Source organism: Clarias gariepinus, chromosome 2, assembly GCF_024256425.1.
Source record: "Clarias gariepinus isolate MV-2021 ecotype Netherlands chromosome 2, CGAR_prim_01v2, whole genome shotgun sequence".
Taxonomy (NCBI): domain Eukaryota; kingdom Metazoa; phylum Chordata; class Actinopteri; order Siluriformes; family Clariidae; genus Clarias; species Clarias gariepinus.
The window spans coordinates 36,506,513-36,527,232 of record NC_071101.1 but is presented as its reverse complement, the minus strand read 5'-3'; the positions used below and the strand labels follow the sequence as shown (position 1 = coordinate 36,527,232).

Here is a 20,720-nt window from a genome sequence, read left to right as displayed (position 1 = left end):
TATTGTGAACTAATGTTTTCATATAATGTAACTGTTAACTAATGTAACTTTACGTGCAAAAGTAACTGTGAAGTTACTAATGTAAATTTATGTGGATGATTTCTTTTGAAACACATATGGAGTCATCTCTCCCACTCAGGGTGAACTCTGGTGCTATGCATGTAACAGCACTTGGAATGTGTTCCTGTGAATGAGCCATTTTAGAATCAGAATCGGGTTTTATTTGCCAACTATGTTGACACACACAAGGCCGTTTTATAGCTCTCAGGGTACAGACTAACATACATCACTGTACAAAAACACTACACACAGTAATTACACAGCATTCAGTAACCTTACAGATTAAATAAAGGCTGGGGCGGGGGATCCTGAGTACGTGGAGGCCTAAATAAAGTTTACATAAAGTGATTGCAAGGTAGGGAAAGTAGCCCTGTGTACGTCTCATATACGATAATAGGTAGTGCAAAAAAACAAGTAGTAGTAATGTGCATGTAGGAAGTTTGTTGGAGGCATGGTGATCCTTTTTTCTGCAGTTTCTACTGGATTTCTGTCTTACGAAAATATAATCTAAGAATGAACAATTTTGGACAAAATTTTGCTAAAAGGAATGTACCGTGACTGTTGTTTTCCCCGGTATATGGAGACTTTTGCAACACCAAAAAGGTTGCCTAATTTTAAATACCTTACTAAAATGAACCTGTTGAAACACATTATTATACACTCCTCTTTAAAGTGGCTTTCTTAGTCTCTTCTACTTGGTTTGCATTTAACGTGCAACAGTAGTGTGTTTGTGTGTGTGTGCGTGTGCGCGCGCGCATATATATGTGTGTGTGTGTGTGTGCTATGTTTAAAGCACTACAGACATGTATTTAATGTCATTATTTGATGTACTGTAAGAGGAGCTGTCTGTTATTCTGAGAACATGAGAGCAGTAACATAAATAACATAAAAAAACTCATGCTTCCCACTAGAATATTACAGTTAGATTAAATGTGCTGTTATTTCTTCCATGTGTCTGTTTAATGCTTTTAATTTACAAAACCAGGCAGTAAGCATTCTCAATAAAAGCTTGGTGTCTAGTGTAACAGAATATAGGTTTAACAAAGTTTGTTTAAATGAGTATATAAAGCATGTTAATTAGTATCCTACTAATATAGGATACTATAAAATACAGTTGCATTTAGGTTGTTATTTAATAAAAGCAAAATTTGAAGTGTATTAAGTATACATGAAGAGTGCATTGCAGAAGTCCAGCCTGAAGGAGACAAACACATGGACTTACTTTTCCGGTGCTGGACATAATTTAGCAGAAGGTGAAAGAAAGATGTCTTACATGAGACTCATACGTCAAATGAGAGTCCATTTTAACCCAGAGGTTTACAACAGATGTTGACAACGGGATATCCTGACCAGAAATGGTACAGTAATAGCGAAAAGGTAATAGGCATAGCGTCTATGGGAGGCACATGACTAAAGAACGAACGACTCGGAGTAGAAGAGTCATTGATAAAGAATCGTTCAATTCTGTTTCCTGTACATAACCTACGGGGGTTTCGCTATTATTTGCGCATCTTATCAAACAGTATGGTTACATTTGTAAATATTTGCATTAACTTACATTAACAAGCTAAATTGTAATGTATTGCTTAGATGAAAGTGAAGTAGTAGTCAGTACAAGTACCCAAGGTAGATTGTGCAACACCATAGATTTAAATCTTCTGCTATAAACTAATGCAGTTTGCATGTGTCCTGTAATTAATTTAACCAACAAACTTTTAGTTTATTATTATTAAGTAATAATAACATTGCAACTGTCTATATAGACAGTTGTGTAATACAGACTGTGTGTGTGTCTGCATGCGCATGTGCACAGTGCATATCAATGAATTAGAATATCATCAAAAAGTTAATTTATTTCAGTAATTCAATTCAAAAACTGGAACTCATTACACACAGACTAATATATTTCACTTGTGTATTTTTTTTTTATTCTGATAAATTAGGCTTACAGCTACTAAAAACCCAAAATTCAGTATCTCAGAAAAGTAGAATATTGTGAAAATCAACATTGGAGACTCATGGTGTCACACTCTAATCAGCTAATTAACTCAAAACATCTGCAAATGTTTTCTTTAATTGGTCTCAGTCTGATTTAGGCTACAAAATCATGAGGCAGACTGCTGCTCATTGCTGAAGAAGCTACATGTTCACGGGTTGCTGTATCCAAGCACATTAATAGAAAGTTAACCGGAAGGGAAAATGTGGTAAAAGATGCACAATCAGCATTGTTTGAGAGTCTCATGAAACCTTTGCAGGTGTTAGGAGTTAATAAGCAAATTACCGTTGGTAACCCTCAAGACAGAAAGGCCAGATTAGACTTTGCCAGATTCTTCGGAGTGATAAACATAAAATGAGCATGATGATGGAAAGAAAAAAGTATGGAGAAACAAAGGAACAGCTCATCTGCTCGTCTGTCCAACATGATGGCGGCAGTGTTATGGCATAATAGTGCACTTTTTTTGGTCTGTAACTCGTCCTAAACCAGAATTTGACCTACTACTGTACTTAAACTCAAGTCAAATTTAAATAGTAAAATAACTAAAATATTTTACCAGGAGTATTTTTGACCCAAGCGATTCTACATTCTGTACAATCAGGAGTGGACTCAAATCCCTCAGAGAACACTCGACATTATTTTTTAACTGAAAATTAAAATACATAACACAGAGCAGCATTTGTTATTGTATATTTTTTTCTCTACAGGTTATTCTTATCACATTACTGGCTGTAATCCTAGCAGTTATATTCATCTTGAAGCTACACAATAATCAAGAAGGTAATTTTTTTTCTTTTCTTTACACTTAATATAAATTTCAGTTCCCAGCATTTTTTGCAGTCACATACTGTATGTATTAGACTGGCAGCATGGTGGCGTAATGGTTAGCACTGTAGCCTCGCACCTCCAGGGTTGAGGGATCATGTGGGTGGGGTTGGTATGTTCTCCCCATGCTCTGTGGGTTTTTAAGAAAATTTAAGAAAACTAATGTTATAGTGTGCTATAAGGAGCGGGCTACATTTAATTACTTTTTTATAGGTTAAAACTTTACCAATCTGGGAAAAATGTAATATTGAATTAGTATTGATATGAATAAAATCGTGATACTTACAGAATTGAACAGAGGTATTCTGATGATATCATATTGGGAGGTGATTGTTGATTCCATTTTCTAATTACTCACATGTATTTTAAGCACATCCTCTTTGCTGTTTTGAGTAACTAAATATTGCAAGTAAAGATAAACCTAAAAGGCATTCATCTGCTACATCATTCAGAATTTTACCTATACATGTTGAGTTTTTTTTTCAACAATGCTGACTTAGTGCAGTAGTTAATGTTATGACCAGACCTGGAAGCATACTACAATTTTATATAGCTGTGTAAATACTAAGCACATGCAAGTATTAAAAAGAAAATGGAGCCACTTTCAGATTACAAGAGGAGTCATAAATTAAGGCTACGTATTTCATATTTTACTTCACTTACAATACATGTAATTTCTAAATGTTTTAATTGTTTCATATGCAAAAATATATTGATCGTGTTGGAAATTGGTAATATTGGTAATATATTTGGATGGCTGAAACGGATTACATTATTTCCTATGGGAAAATGCACTTACAGAATTTTGCCTTAAGAACTCTGCTTTAGAACAGATTACATCCGTATGCCGAGGTACCTCGGTATTCCTGCAGTGATTGCTATCATGGCTTTACACTCTTGAGTACTGCCTTCTTAACCACACCGCTGGTCAGCGATTCAAATTTTTTTGTACTTATTGATATTACATAAATATCACTTCTGCCTTCTTGACCATAGCTCTGTTTAGTGTTTCAGATTTTCTCCACTGATGGCTAACACCGACCGAACTCTCACTTCTGCTTTTAAAGCCACAACTCAAACTTAGATCCTGATGTTACACACTTCTCATCTGCTGATCCCCTAATTTTGGGTCTATTTTCTCATGGACTACAGAACTGATCTGACACTAACACTCAGAACCACCTTAACGCCTTATATCGCTTGATTAGTTATGAACAAACAAAGGAACAGGTCAGACAAATGTATGTGTGTGTGTGTATGTACTGTACATATACAGTGGGGCAGAAAAAAAATCCAGAAAATCACATTGTAGGATTTTTAAAGAATTTTTTTTGCAAATTATGGTGGAAAATAATTATTTGGTCAAAATTTCAACAAAATTTCATCTCAGTACTTTGCCTCAGTATATACCCTTTCTTGGCAATGACAGAGGGCAAACATTTTCTGTAAGTCTTTACAAGGTTTTCACACACTGTTGCTGCTATTTTGGCCCATTCCTGTTGATGTTTTGGGGCTGCTGCTGGGCAACATGGACTTTCAACTTCCTCCAAAGATTTTCTATGGGGTTGAGATCTGAAGACTGACTAGGCCACTCCAGGACCTTAAAATGCTTCTTACGAAGCCACTTCTTTGTTGCCCGGGCGGTGTGTTTGGGATCATTGTCATGCTGAAAGACCCAGCCATGTTTCATCTTTAATGCCCTTGGTGATGGAAGGAGGTTTTTACATAAAAACTCATGATACATGGCCCTATTTATTCTTTCCTTTACACGGATCAGTCGTCCTGGTCCTTTTGTAAAAAGACAGCCCCAAAGCATGATGTTTCCACCCCCATGCTTCACAGTAGGCATGGTGTTCTTTGGATGCAACTCAGCATCCTTTCTCCTCCAAACACAAGTTCTATTTTGGTTTCATCTGACCATATAACATTTTCCCAATCCTTTTCTGGATCATCCAAATGCTCTCTAGCAAACTTCAGACGGGCCTGGACATGTACTGGCTTAAGCAGGGGAACATGTCTGGCACTGCAGGATTTGAGTCCCTGGCGGCGCAGTGTGTTACTGATGACCACTTTGGTCCCAGCTCTCTGCAGGTCATTCACTAGGTCCCCCCATTTGGTCCTGGGATTTTTGCTCACAGTTCTTGTGATCTTTTTGACCCCACAGTGTAAGATCTTGCGTGGAGCCCCAGATCGAGGGGGATCATCAGTGGTCTTGTACGTCTTCCATTTTCTAATAATTGCCCCCATAGTTGATTTTTTCACACCAAGCTGCTTACCTATTGCAGATTCAGTCTTCCAAGGCTGGTGCAGGTCTACAATTTTGTTTCTGGTGTCCTTTGACAGCTCTTTGGTCTTGGCCATAATTACAGGCTTCTCTCATGTTTTTGAGTGAGATAACGTGCACAATTGGTGGCTGACTAAATATGTTTTTGCCCCACTGTGTGTGTGTGTGTGTAAATTTTTAGAGCACTTGCACTTTAGAACACTTTTTTTTTTTTTTGGTTTAGTGATTTATTTTCTACATTCTACAACAATACTGGGGATTTCAAAACTATAAAATAACACATATGGAATTAGGTAATTACGTAACAACAAAAACAACAGTTAGTTGTTATTTTAAGACACAGGGGTCAGCCTTTCTGTAATAGTTCTTGCAAGAACAGCATTGTCAAGTGCATTTGCAAAATCCGTCAAGCACCATAATGAAACTGGCTCTCATGAAGGCCATCCCAGGAGAACGAGACCAAAACCTACCTCTGCCGCAGACGAGAAGTTCATCAGCCTGTTATCAGCCTGAAAAATGACCAATTACCAGCACCTCAGATTAGAGGCGTTATGAAGTCTTTACAGAGCATAAGTAGCTGATACCTCTCACCATTAACTGTTCAAAGGAGATTAATCAATTTTTTGGACGCCTTCAGCATTCCTTTACAATGTAGAAAGAAATAAAAATCAGGAACAATCATGGAGTTACTGAGTAAGTGTTCTAAAACTTTTGAACTGTAGTTTATATATATATATATATATATATATATATATATATATATATATATATATACACACAGTATATACAGGGGTTAGACAATAAAACTGAATGGTTTTAGACTACAATAATTCATTAGTATGGTGTAGGGCCTCCTTTTGCGGCCAATACAGCATCAATTCGTCTTAGGAATGACAGATACGAGTCCTGCACATTGTTCTTGCACAATAGTGGCCAGGTCACTATGTAATGCTGGTGGAGGAAAATGTTTTCAGAGTCGCTTCTCCAAAACACCCCAAAGTGGCTCAATAATATTTAGATCTGGTGACTGTGCAGGCTATGGGAGATGTTCAACTTCACTTTCATGTTTATTAAACCACTCTGTCATAATTCTTGCTGTGTGTATTGGTGCATTGTCGTCCTGATACATGGCACCGCCTTCTGGATACAATGTTCGGTAGTCCTTGGCAGTGACGCGTATTGGACCTAGGGAATGCCATGATATTGCAGCCCAAATCATCACTGATCCACCCCCATGCTTCACTCTGGGCATGCAACAGTCTGGGTGGTACGCTTCTTTGGGGCTTCTCCACACCGTAATTTTCCCGGATGTGGGAAATACAGTGAAGGTGAACTCATCAGATAACAATACATGTTTCACATTGTCTACAAGATTTTTGCTGCTGGCACCATTTAAACCAGTGTTTGGCAAAGATGTAATCAGGAACCCCACCCCTACTGCCTCTCATCATCAAAGGGAATATGGTGGAGGGGGTTGACAGTGACAGGTTTCTGGGCCTTAACCTGACAGAAAGCCTGAGCTAGACCAAAACCACCATCGCTACAGAAAACGGAAGGCTGTCCAAATAGTTATAAAGGGTGCAATGATTGGATCCGACCTCCTGTCCATGGACACTAAAAACATTGTTGCAGGAAAAAAAAGCACACAGTTTCCTTAGGGACACACACCATCCAATTGACTCTCTACTCCCAGACAAACGCACAACCTCAGATATCACAGATTGGACAGTATAATCACATAGCATGTTTCTTTAACAGCTTCTTTTCAGCCACGGTCAGATGGCAAAAGATCCTGAGAGGAGAGAGGAGAGGATGGATCTAGATCCTGAATGGTGTGCCAATCCATTGCAGGGCACACACACTCATTTACACACTATGGGGACAATTTGGGAACGCCAGTCATGGTCTGTGGGAGAAAACTGGAATACCTGGAGGAAATCCAGAAAGCACAGGGAGGAGAAGAAACACAGTTTTAAATATACAATATTATTGTGGTATTATAAGCATGAAACAGTGTGAAGATTAAGTGGATTTTTATAAAATCCCACTGTGCAAGAATGGAAAAGAAAGATGTTTTTTTCTGATTCCTAATGCACTGGGGATTCATCAGTAGTGTATCCACATGAGAAAGGAACATAATTAGTTTTAAACTTTAAAAATAGGGTGAAAAGGGTTAAAAAAACGAGAATATGTTATATATTTTAGATTTGATATTTTGAGCCCAAAGTACATTTAGTTTAAATGATAGCTTGGCAAATTCAAATTACACGTACACAACCATACACAGTAGGATATGGAGCGAAATGCTTCGTGACCTAAAAAGGAAAGATAAGATAGGATAAGGAAAGATTCTACTGCAATAATAGAAAAATTGCACTAAATACTAAAATACTATACAAACTTACAGATTAATAAATTACAATAAAATTAAAATATAAATGTATAAAATTTATAAATCATATGGAATGCGCAATATGAACGGGCATAGGAAAATAAAGATATGGCATGTAAGCAATGAGAAAAACATGAAGTATGATATTAAATGATGTGTGTCTCATAACATTCTCTCATCAGATTCACAAGGTAGTTAAATGGAATGTTTTCCAGTCACAAGTGTGAACTTTTTAGTGCCCCTTAAACTATTGTACAAATCTATATTATGGCAGGAAACACTCGGCTATGTAAAGAGAAAAGACTTTAAGAGTTTTAAGTTTTTTTCCACCAGTACAATGACCCCAAACAAGCCTCTAGGTAAGAAAGAGAATGATGGTGTGCTGCAGCAGGTGACCAGGCCTCCACAATCACTCAATCTAAATCCAACTCAAATGGTTAAGGGGGGTTGGACTGGAGAACGAAGTGAAATGCAGCCAACAACACCTCAGGGAAAGCTGTCATCAAAGCCATAGCTGGCTACTTTAAAGACTTGTAAATAGAAAACATTCTGGGTTATTTAACTCGCTTTGACATTGATTTTATTCCCTATGTGTTCTGCCTCCAGAGGCTTTCACATTTTGTACTATCACAATGGGTGTATCGCGTCACAATCTTTATGCTCTCTAGCAAATTCAAGCCTTATTTGTGGTTTTTATATGGTCTATTTAGTCCCAATCCTTTAAGATCTCATTACACTGTGTGCATATGGAAATGCTCTAACTTTTCTAAACATAGCTGTGGCTTTTACTGTTCATTTTTTAACATGCAATCTCACCAAGTGTTTAAGTGATCTTTAGGATTTTTTTTCTGACCACATTTCTTCACTATCTTGCCAGATTTTGATAATGTGTTTAAGAGTTCTTAATAGAGGTTCCAGTAACTTCACATGTCCTTAGTCTTTTTTACTTTGCTTAATGCCACCCAATAGTTTGGAAGTGGTGACTTTTTTTTGTGTGTGTGTGTGTGTGTGTTGTCAGGCATTTATAACATGAATTTATTATAAGAATTTATAACAGTATTTTTTTCTTCTTCTAGACATTTAGTAATCCCTCTTTTAGAAGCAGTGGCTTCTAAAACAACTAAAACGAGGTGTCTGGGTTTCTTCCTTTTCTTTCCTGTTCCTTAACATATACAGCCGACTACCTGATAGCTGTCCTCTAAAGCAAAATCCCAAGCACATCTCCGCTAAAATTGCTTCCATTGTTGAAAATGAATAAGATGTTGCACAAACTCATGATGCTTTAACTCAAATGTCATGAGCAAAGATGTAGCGATGTGCGTGTGTGTGCTATTTAAGAGGACAGCTACTTTCACATTAGAGTCAGATAAAAGTCACTTACAGTATATGATTGTCAAACATGCAAATCTGATTTGACCAAAAGTCAGAATTGAGCATTGTGGTCATACTGTCTGTGTCTCAACCTTTTTCTCAATTGACCAACCTTTCTTAGACTGAAGAAGCTATCTTTGTGAGTAGTGAAACATTTGAAACCAACAAGAAGGAGTCCTTTTTTAGGCTCTGGATGATTCAACCGTGGCTATGGGGATTTGTGTTCATTAACACATTCTAAAAGATAATAATTGAGCTCAGGCGCTGATTTTGGGATGTCTTTACCTGTTTCTATTCCCAAATCTTACTTTAATGCATTGGATTTAATTATATCATCCTAGCTTTGGAAGTGTTAACATTCTCGATTGAACAAGTCACTACTTCAAAGATCTAAAAGAGACGGTGGCATTTCTCTTTCCAACTTTTGTTTTCACTACTGGGCAGACATTCCATGTGTCATCTTTTGGGCATATTTTCATAACCAACCTAATTGGCCTGTCTGGGTGAAAATGGAGATAAACTGTCAAAAACCTCTCTGTCTCTGCACTTCTTGGATCTGCACTCCCTATCCCCAAAATTAAATCAATCAACAATTCTGTTATTAGGCATACCTTGAGAGTATGGGTTTGGTTCAGAAAGCACAGTGGTCTTCTGAGCTTTTCTCTATGCAGTCTTATTGTCTGTAACAATCTTTTCCAACCTTTACATAATTCAGTGTTTCAGTAATGTTACAGTAAGGGCATTAAGCTTTGCAACGATCTGTTTGTTGATCATAGGTTTGGAATTGATTAAACAGCTTTTTGGATTGTTTAACCTATCCAAATCTTACTTTCAGACATTTACAAATAAGACATTATCAGGAGCTTTTTAATATTTCTGATGCAAATATTATAGATAATTTCCTCTGTTTGTCCCCACTGCTATTTCGTAATATCCACTATTTATGGTGGATTTATTTGGTTCGAGTCACACCTCTTTGAGTAAAATTAAAACTGCTTGGGGCGAAGACATAAATTTGACACTGTCAGATCACACATGAAATTCAATTCTCGTCACTCTTTATTACAGTTTAAGGTTGTACACAGGGTTCATTTCTCCAAACTCAAGCTTTCTTGTTTCTACCCAGATAATCCTTAGTTAATCCTTGCTGTGATAAACGTAAAAGCACTCTTATTCATATGTATTGGAGATGTCCAAATTTGGAAAAATTCTGAAGGGATGTCTTTCGAACCTTGTTATTCATATTGAAATGCAGTCCTAAACCAGACCCTCTAATTGCTCTTTCCGGCGTCACTGGAGATAACGATAAGTGTCTAACTCCCGCTAAATGGAGTTTATTTTCTTTTGCGACACTCCTGGCCAGGCGTTCTCTTTCATTCAAGTGGAAAAGTTCCACGTCACCCACTCATGCCCAGTGGCCCAGAGATATTATGTCCAGTTTATCCCTGGAGAAGATGCACTAATCAATCCGTGATTCAGACTTGTGGGAGCCTTTCCTTCGCTTTTTTCATATACATTTATAGTTTAATCTTCTTCGTGTTAGATATTTTTTTCTCTTCCCCTCCTCTATTTTCCTTTTTTTGTGCACACAAAACCCAGACTTCCAGCTTCATTATTTTGTTTTTTTCCTTTTCTTCTTTAAATATGCCTGGTATCTAGCCTTTCTTAGACATGTAAAGCTGGCTTGGAGTCAGGGATGGGTGGGGTGGGAGGTATAGTGGTTTATAAGGGGTTTAATAAGGGTGCATTGAAACACTACATGTTTACTTTGTTATATCCCTGTTTAAAATAAATTAAAAAAATTGTTAAAAGAAGCAACTTGGGCCTATCAGGAAAAAATGCAAGCGAGTTTCCCAGATTTAAGTCTAAGGCTATGATCAGCAAAATTGTGACTGGAAAATTGTGAAAAACTGGGGTGGAGAATTGGCGTGGCTTTCCTCTTGTCCGAGTCAGCTGAGTGTTGAGCACTGCTCCCTCCCTCAGGTGCTGATTCATCTATTCCACTGCTGACTGAGTCTCAGCAAGGCTCGGCAACTAGGCAGATATCCAGCTGAATAGCAATCTCCTTCACTCTGTGCTGTAATGTTGTAAGGCCTTAACTGGTAATTTAGTTTGGGGGTTAGTAGAGGGGTGGGGGGTGCTGTTTTTGTTCTTGAGTCTGTTTCATTTCTGTTTATGTTAGTTAAGGAGTTAGGGTATTTCGATGTACTTTTGTTTTTTTTTTTCCTTTTGGCAGGTTAGCGATTCTGGACACCAGTAATAGGGGTTTTGTTTGTTGTTTTGGCCTGAGCCCCCTCTTGAAGTTTTTAAAACCCTGTTTATAGCCTCCTAACAATAAACATGTTAAGTTTTTCGCTTATATTTGTTGCAATGTGAGTTTAATTTGATCTTTAACCTAGGAAGATTGTTGATGGTCAGCGGTGCTACCACACAAACAGAGCTTCCGCTTTATTTTGTTGCGGGCCGTAATAATAATTGGGCTCGTAACAGATGGTAAAAATGAGAAGTGACTGAGGAGATAAGTCTGAGGATTGATTGAAGAGAAGTTTTCATGAGTTCAGTGAGAACACATTTTCTACTTGGCATGCATTCTGGCAAAATTGAGTAGAACAAGGAAACTACAGCACTGGCGAGAACTAGCTCGGTAATGATGTTCTCTTGTGCCCCGCTTATTACAGACCTCTCGTCAAGTACTCCTCACTTCTCCTCGTTCCCATACGAGCGTTTTTTTCTCGTTCAAAATCAGCAGATATTTCTTATTATTTCTTATTTCTTATTCTGACCATGCACTCACTATACACTCGCAGAGAACTCCTTGTTCTCAAGCTCTTCTGGACAACCACAACATAACACCCGTACAACCACAATATAACACCTTTTCTAGGCCACAGAATGACCATTTTCTAACAAAGATTTTCTTTTACGAAACCTCTTTGGACTGCTGTATGTATAAGCGGAGCTAGTACTCTTAGCGGGGAGGAGTTGGGGCGTTTGTAACTGAATTTTGAGGTGAATGTCTATTCAAAGTGGTAAAGTGTACTGTAGGATTTTGTTGTGCAGTGTGCACATGTCACAGCATGCCACCCCCTGGTCTACAGGTACTTTCTGGTGAGCATGAATATAAGTAGAGTCAGGTTTCTAAAGGGTTTTTTTTTATTATCAGAATACTAGACAACAATAAGATGTAGAGAAATGCAGTATTATACCTTTTGTCCTAAATGAAAATAAACTGGAGTAAAACTGGATGTGGGAAAGCACCACTGGCGCACCATATTATTCAGACCTGAGTGGTTTTTAAATAAGCTAATGAAACTTAGGATAGCTTAATTTTTTGAGCAGAGCAGAACCCTTGACTCCACCAAACCAAATAATTTTTGCCAACTCATGTTTATACAAATACTCAATTTGTTAGTGCGTTGGTTTGTTAATAATATTTATAATGATTAAAACCGTTTTACTGTGATTTGTCATGTTTCCTTGCCAGGAAAACAGTGGACATGCTCCAAGTTCCGTTGTGGTGAGGAGAGATTACCTAGCAGCCTTTGCTCTTGTGCTGCAGATTGTGAAAGAAAAGGCGACTGTTGTACAAATTACTACACCATGTGTAAAGGTAAAGAAATCATTCAATCACACCCAAGTTCTACTTGGATGTATACAGGTATGCATGCAGTTATCATTTACATACACCAGCCAAAGGTCTGCTTTTTGTAGTCTTCATGAAATGAACGAAGCACAAACATCTGTAATTCGAATATTTAAATCAGCTTATTATTAAGTAGTATTGGTTGTGGGCTCAATTGGTCATGCTTCTCTAGGGTTGACTTAGCCCAACTTTTCATCTATTCCAAAAGCTAAGTTCTCATCCATTGTAGGTCTTGTAAAATCACATGATTGCATCCCAGTGAAGGTAAGTGGCTGGTTGAACTTCCAACAGTACAATATCAATTCATTCAAAATTTATCTAGTTGGAGTTTTTACAGTGTAGGCCTGACCAACTGAAGCAACCCCTATATCATAACACTGCTTGTCAGAACACTTCTTCCCTCTGGAAAATGGCTCAGTCTGAACTCATCAGACCACATGACGATTGCACCAAATTTCAATCTTAATGTTTCTTAGCAAATTTAAGCCTTTTATCTGTTTTTTCTTAGTCTCATTAACAAGTGGTTCTCTTTCACAGCTGTTATTAACACACATGTGTTAAGACACATGTGTTATTAAGCCCTATTACTTAATAAATGTAATCATTTTATGTTGATAGCATTTTTAAAACAAATATTAGTTGATCTGTTAACAATCCAAACTTACTTGCATAACAAGCTTGAAATATAGTACAGTGGAACCTCGGATTACGAGCATAATTTTTTCCGGAAGCGGGCTCGTATTCCAAAACACTCGTAAACCAAATTTAATTTTCCCATAGGAAATAATGGAAACTTAAATTATTTGTTCTACAGCCCCAAAAAAATAAATACATAAAAATAATTAATACAAAATATAAAGTAAAAATGAAACAAATTAACCTGTACTTTACCTTAAAAAAATTAAAAAATAAATCCCGACAGATACGTTTTTCCGTTTGTGCACGCAGGGTGTGTGTGTGTGTGTAAAATGTGCGTGCACACACACACACACATTAACGGATGGACCGTTTTTAAAACCGTTTAAAAATTAGCAAGGAACATCCCTAGTCACACTCGCGTGAGCGCATGCTAACAGGATCACTGCTGTAAAGTAAAACAACAACAACAAAAAACTAATTAAACAGCTCCTCACCTTTGAAAACAATCGCGACAGAGAAGAGTTTGTGTGTTTGTTTGGCAACCTGAGAGAAGGGGGGCTGAAGGGGGGCTTGCTCGTGTTACAGCTCCCCTCCTCTTAGGTTGCCAAACAAACACACAAACTCGCAACTGTTTTCAAAGGTGTGGAGCTGTTTAATTATTATTATTTTTTTGTTCTTGTTTTACTTTACAGTAGTGATCTCGTTAGTATGCGCTCACGCGAGTGTGACTAGCGATGTTCCTTGCTAATTTGTAAACGGTTTTTAAAACGGTCTCTCCATTAATGTGTGTGTGTGTGTGTGTGTATTTGTGTGTGTGTGTGTGTGTGTGTGTGTGTGCGCACGCACATTACACACACACACACACGCGCACATTAATGTGTGTGTGTGTGTATATTTACCCAGCAGAAGAGACGATTACCTACAATTCCGCTGCAAGAGAGAGAAAAACCGTTGGCTTACTTGTGATGTTGTGACGCTCGGTGTCAAAACAAGAAGCGCATGCGTGATGCATGATACTCGGTGCTCGCAAACTAAGACAATGCTCGTTTTTCAAAAAATTATAAAAAATTGTTGCTCGTCTTTCGGAACACTCGTAAACCACGTTACTCGTAATCTGAGGTTCCACTGTACTGTATATAATTTATTTTATATCCCCACCCCCTCCAGGTCTGTTAAGAAGGACCACCATCCAGAAGCAATCAGAGGCCACTGTTTTGAGAATAAACTGCTAACCTTTTTTGTTCTAAAGAAAATCCCATTTATGGAAAGCAGTGTTGTAGGCTAATTGATTTAGTTTACTTAAATAAACCAGGTGAGGTAATACGTATTTCACCTGGAGTGAGTGGTTGTGTATTTTACTGCATATGGCCTTTGGTGAAAAAAGTTTTGTGTTCAACGTGTTGAGCGTTCAGTTAATGTTGCCTTTCTATTAGCTCAAACCAGTCTGGCCATTCTCCTCTGACCTCTGCCATCAACTATTCCATGTTCAAAGTCATTTGAATCATTTTTCTTTCCCATTCTAATAGTTGATTTGAACTTAACCATGTTTAATACATTGAGTTGCTGGGATGTGATTGGCTGATTAGATATTTGCATTAACACGCAGTTGAACAGGGGACCAATGAGTAAATATATTTCCTTATTTGAGATTTAATGTGTCTAGTTTCAGCTAGTCTTTTATAAATATAACTTCTAGGGAACTTGCCATATTGCTAGTCTGTCAAGCAGTCCAAGCTTATTTGTGCACTTGTCTGTGCTTTCAGACTGAGATTATGTAACATATTAGATGTAAAGGGAATTAGGACAGGCTACTGTTTACACTGTACTTATTGCAAACTCATAAGGAAAAGTTGAGGACCTTTAATGTAAAACCTGGATCATACAGGACAGTTAGACTGGTCAGACTGATTTTAGTTACTCAATAACTAGAGTTAGCTGCTGGCTAAAGAGTATATGTAGGCTTGGGTGCTTTCACATTCCTAGAACGTGTTTTTTTTTATTTGTTTATTTAATAAGAGGTGGCATATAAAGGTTTTTCTGTTCCATTGGGCTGTCTGTTTTTTATAGTCCTATCAGACTCCTATGTCCTTTTTATAGTCCTATCAGAGTCCTATAGTATATTGTTTATTATTAAGTATTCAGGTTTTGTTCAAATGTGTTGTAATTTGTACACTATATAACTATGGCATCTTATTAGAAACTTTATTAGTATTGCATGTTCAGTTGTGTAACTGTCTAATCATCCAATCATGTGGCAGCAGCACAATGCATACACTCATTCAGATATAGGTCAAGACTTTTTATTAATGTTTACATTCCAAATGGAGAAAAAGTCTGTTCTTTGTGACATGGTCATTGACACCAGATGAGCCAGTTTAGTGTTTCAGATACTGCTGATCTCATGCTGGAAATTTCACACACATGTCTCTAGAGGTTACACAGAATGGTGTGAAAAACAAATAACTGAGTGAGTGACAGTTCTGTGGCTAGAAATGCCTTGCTGATAAGAGACGCTGAAGGAAACTGGTTAGAGCTGCAATAAAGGACATGGTAACTCAATCCTAGTAACTCAATAATCACTCCTTATACCACCTAGGTAGATAAAGGCTATCACAAATTCACAGAGAAGCAGATTAACCCATACTACATAATTTAAGACTGAAGAAAAGCTTTACTTTTCCAGGTGTTGTGCCTGATGTAGTCATCTGTTGTTGTAGCACCTCAGAGTTTGATGTTGTGCATTCTGAGGTATTTTTCTGCTCAACATAGCTATAAAAAGTGTACATTGTTCTCTAATCTCCATCATCAACAGGGTTTTTCATCCTGCAGGCTCTAATAATATTTTTCATTATTCTGATATTTGATTTGATCATTATTAGTGATGAAGTGCTTTGAGCGGCTGGTCAGAGATCTCATCATCTCTTCACTACCAGACACACTTGAACCACTACAGTTTGCATACTGCCTGAACCGTTCCACAGACGATGCAATCTCTCATTTCCTCCCCACATTACTCACTCACCTGGACACTCGGAAAGGGAATTATGTTAAAATTCATCGACTACAGCTCAGCATTTAATACCATAATTCCCCCCACACTCACCACCAAGCTGGAGCACCTGGGACTCAGCTCATCTATGTGTCAGTGGATCTCCAACTTCATAACTGGCAGACCACAGGCAGTAAGGATGGTAACTCTTAGCACTGGAGCCCGCCAGGGTTTTGATCTGAGCCCCCTGCTGTACTCATTGTACACCTATGATTGCATAGCCACTACAAACTCCACCACCACCGTGAAGGACCTCAGCCACCCCAGCAATGGACTGTTTTCTCTGTTGCAGTCAGGAAAGCGCTTTGCACACACAATGCTCATTTGCACACTTCTGGACATTTTTAATTTATTTCACTTTTTATTTGCATCTAAATTTATTTTGTCTTGTACAGATAGGTTTTATATTTCTTCTATATTATTGAAACAAATTATATTTTGTTGTACTTTCTTATAGTTAAGCTATCATGTATTTCTTGCTTTTTTTCAATTTCTCTTTCTTATTTCTTGTTAATTGTTTTTAAATTTTTTAAGGTCATAGGCGGTCGTATCACTGCATATCGTACTGTATGACCGGGTATGTGACGAGTAAAATTTTAATTTATGTAAAGTTGTCAACCTGTATACGTATGTTGTTATGTTCTGTGCTGCTCCCACAAGATTCAGTTACTGAATAAACTCATAACTAATCACATGGAGTAAATGTGAATATTGAATGTATTTCATATCTTTTTGCTCCTTTAAGGGATCTTAAAAAAAAACTTTGACTAAACATACCTTACTGTATATTTATTATTTTGTGCAGGAGTAAAGGGGTGGCTAGAAGATGAATGTGAGGATATTAAGACACCCCAGTGCCCTGAAAGGTATGAAATACAGTATGAAATAAGAAAATGTTATGTGCATGCTTAAATGTTCATGTGCTTGTCCAAATTTTGTGCACTTTGAAGCTATGACCTAAGTGTTACTGTAACAGGTAAAGTATGTGTAAAGAGCATTTCCATCCAGTCCAACTAGGAGCCCAATGGGGACCATTGTATTTATTTTCTATTTTTTACCTCTGTGGTGGGACCTCTGGTCAACATTCATATTGGACTGTTGGAGGAAACCGGAGAACCTGGAGGAAAACCACCAAGCACAGGGAGAACATGCAAACTCTATGCACAGAGTCACAGCTCATGGAACCCGAACCCGGAACCTGGAGGTGCTAGGCAATAGTGCTAACCACTAAGCCACTGTGCTGCCAAAGAGCATTTAAGGGACTTTAATCATAGGTACAGATGCTTGGTAAACATGGCAGTTTTTGCAGTTGCAGCATAACAGTGCTGAGATTTGAATTTACAACTGCTGGGAATCATAATTCCTTTTGGATATGACCAGATTATTGGACAACAAACGAATCAGGAGACTCAGAGCTAGGGTTCAACAAAATAGATTAATTGTGTGCACATCAATCATCCTGGGTAGTTCAATTGGAAACAACTGTTTTATACTAATGTGTTAACATAACACATAGCAGAAGTGTGAGTAAGTAACAATATGAGAGTTAATAAATAAGGACATTTTAAAAAAGCACAATAACATGATTTAAATCTTAATGATTGTGCCAAGTCCCCCGACAACACCCCACTGCTCCCTCCTTTGGCTTCCCACATCAGTTTCAAAACACTGATACTCACCTACAAAGCCATAAATGGCCCAGCATCTAATTACTTTATTCACTTTCTCTCTGGGATCGAGGAAGACATGCCTCTACACTGTTTTTTGTTTTGTAACCTAGGTGGTGGAATGAACTTCCCCTGAAGGTCTGCACAACTGAGTCACTTGCAATATTCAAACAACATCTAAAGGGAAGACCTATCAGTTTATTAGGTACATGGGTTATTCCCGCATTCTAGTGACTCTAGAGAAAGGTATTTGAGAAATTGTTGTTCATGTGAATGTAAATACTGGTTGATTCACAAATTTTTGTTTGATAATCATGGCCATAAACTTTGGGTTTGATAATCCAACCACTACAGTAGTTTATGGCTAAGACATGCAGACTTTGCTCTGAGCAGCCAAACTACTAGCAAGAATATCAGTGGGCAGAATTCTCTAGTTCGTTTAACAGGACTCCAAGAATTAAAATAGAATTTAAAAGGTGTTGGAAGTCTGACACTGATTGAGATGAATGTTGATGAATGTTGTGCGTTTAATTATGTTATATATCACATAAAGAAATATATATTTCAGGATTAAAAAGAAAAATCTTGCTCCAGAATATATCCTGTGATGCTTGTGCATCAAAGGCATGTGGTGAGGGCTACTGCTCCAAACCAACTCAGAAGCAGCTTTTAAAGTACATCAATCTGGCAAGGGTTATATGATCATCTCCAAACATTTTGTAATCTACCATTCTATAATGAGTAGGAAAAGCTAGTGAATAGCCTTCAAGGCTGTTGTTAATTGTCCCAGGAGTGACCATCCAAGCAAATTCACCTTAATGGCAGATGTTTTAAGCTCAGGGATATACATAAAACCCAAAAGATACATCATGTGACACTTGCAAGCACATTTTAAGCATTTAGATACTGTACATGACAATACAATCAGAAACAGAATGAACAAGTGAGACTTTTATGGAAAGGTGGCTAGGACAAAAGTTGTGTCTCTTGGAGCTTTTTTTGACAGTACTGTCAGATTAGATGGAGAATGAGGGTGCAGTTTTCATGTTATTTTAGATTATTTGATTTATGATCTTTGGCTTGCCATTCTAAAATACAAACCTCCTTTTTCAAAGCCATGGGCATAACCGTCAGTTCCTCCATGTCATGTGATTTTACAACACTCTCATCTGTTTCTCATTATACAGTACATTAAATAACATCATTATTTCTTGCTACTTACTACATCCATGCCCAATTCCTGACAGCTGGACAATAAATATTTTCTCATACAATATTCTCTCATACAGTTTTGGAACAGTATTTTGACTTATTCTTAAAATATGAATTTAATAAATGAGTCTTAAGATGTTTAAGAAGAGTCCCAAAACCACCTAAATTACTATTATGGATCCTAACATTTCTTGTTAAATCCTTACTGGAAGCATACGTTAACATGTTTATTTTGAACATCACCACAAGCAAAGGAAAACTTATGCAGACTAATATACTGGCTGTACTGAAAGATTAAAGGAAACCTTAGCTAAAACAATTAGATTTGTTATTCACTCTTTTTTTTATTATTTATTTATTTATTTTTGTTAATAAAAGAGCACTTGCTCACCATATCTCTGCATCCCGCTGCCTGCGTTCTGGCTTGCCCTGCTACCACTTGGAATTAGAGCTGAGAAGCAGTAGTACCGCAGCAGTAACTCTCTGGGCTGTGCAGGACGATTGTAAGCACGGTGCTGCTTGGCTTGGGTGTGTTCCAGGTTTTGAAGCCACTGGGAGAATGCATTAAGTTTTTTTTCTTCATTTTTAGCACATTGATTCACATTAATCTGAATGGGCATGGCTGCTCTTCCATTGCTTCTTTTTCCATGTCAAGTAGACTATGTGGCCATCTTCCACACAGGAGTTCAAAGAGGGTAAACCCAAAGAAGACCTGAGGCGTTTCACAGAATATATGTCAGTAACTGGTCCCACGTCCATCCTTCTTGATCTACCACTCACTTCAGCAGCCCTTTCAACGTCTACTTAAACCTTTCCACCAGGCTCTCAGTTTCCAGATGATACACGAATGTGTGAATCTGCTTGACCTGCAACAGCGAACACACATCTAACAGTAATTTTAACATGAACAGCGGACCTTTGTGTGTGAGCAGCTCTTTCATTAAGCCGACATGGCGAACAGGAGAACCAGTTCCCTTGAAATGTTTTTAGAGGTGGCTTTTTGAAGAGGCCCTGCTTCTGGGTAGCAGGTGGTGCAATTTGATTTTGGAAGCAGGCCAATGAGACCTATCCTGATCCACTCGAAAGGCACCACATTGATAGACCGCAGCATGAGTGGAGCGATTGCAGGTTTTCAAGGTGCCATATGCATATATGCATATGTTCAGTCAATTTTCTTCCTTAGTAATTTCCCGAGGCATGCTGAGCTTCTCTTGAAAACCTTTTTTTTTTGTTTTTTTGGCTTATTTTTGAGTCTTGTGTCTAAGTTCGGAGTAACTAAAAGAAACAAGAATGTCTCAGTTTGTGGCAGTGATGAGTCCTGTCTCATCTGTCTTAAGTGACTGATTTAAAAAGACTAAATCATGAAGCAATGTAACATCTTTACTTTGGAATATTGTTATTCATTGTAGATATTTTTTTGACAGTTTTTCCAAACCCCCATTAATTCTAATATCGATGGATGGCTTCAGAGCAGAGTATTTAAAGCGTTATGGAGACCAACTTTCAACCATCAAAAAGCTAAGTATGTTATTGATTCATTTATCTTAGGAGTGATTTTGTGCAAATGAATACAAAAGACAGA

The 20,720-nt window shown here is 37.7% G+C and overlaps 1 protein-coding gene across 1 annotated transcript in view; it reads left to right on the top strand.

The window, feature by feature from the left end:
* Positions 1–20,720, top strand: part of enpp1 (ectonucleotide pyrophosphatase/phosphodiesterase 1) — a 69,382-nt gene that overhangs the window by 10,431 nt on the left and 38,231 nt on the right. The window contains exons 2-5 of the mRNA XM_053514770.1: positions 2,764–2,836; positions 12,413–12,538; positions 17,065–17,125; positions 20,563–20,660. Of these exons, the coding sequence (XP_053370745.1) occupies positions 2,764–2,836; positions 12,413–12,538; positions 17,065–17,125; positions 20,563–20,660 (358 nt within the window). The remainder of the gene's footprint in view (positions 1–2,763; positions 2,837–12,412; positions 12,539–17,064; positions 17,126–20,562; positions 20,661–20,720) is intronic.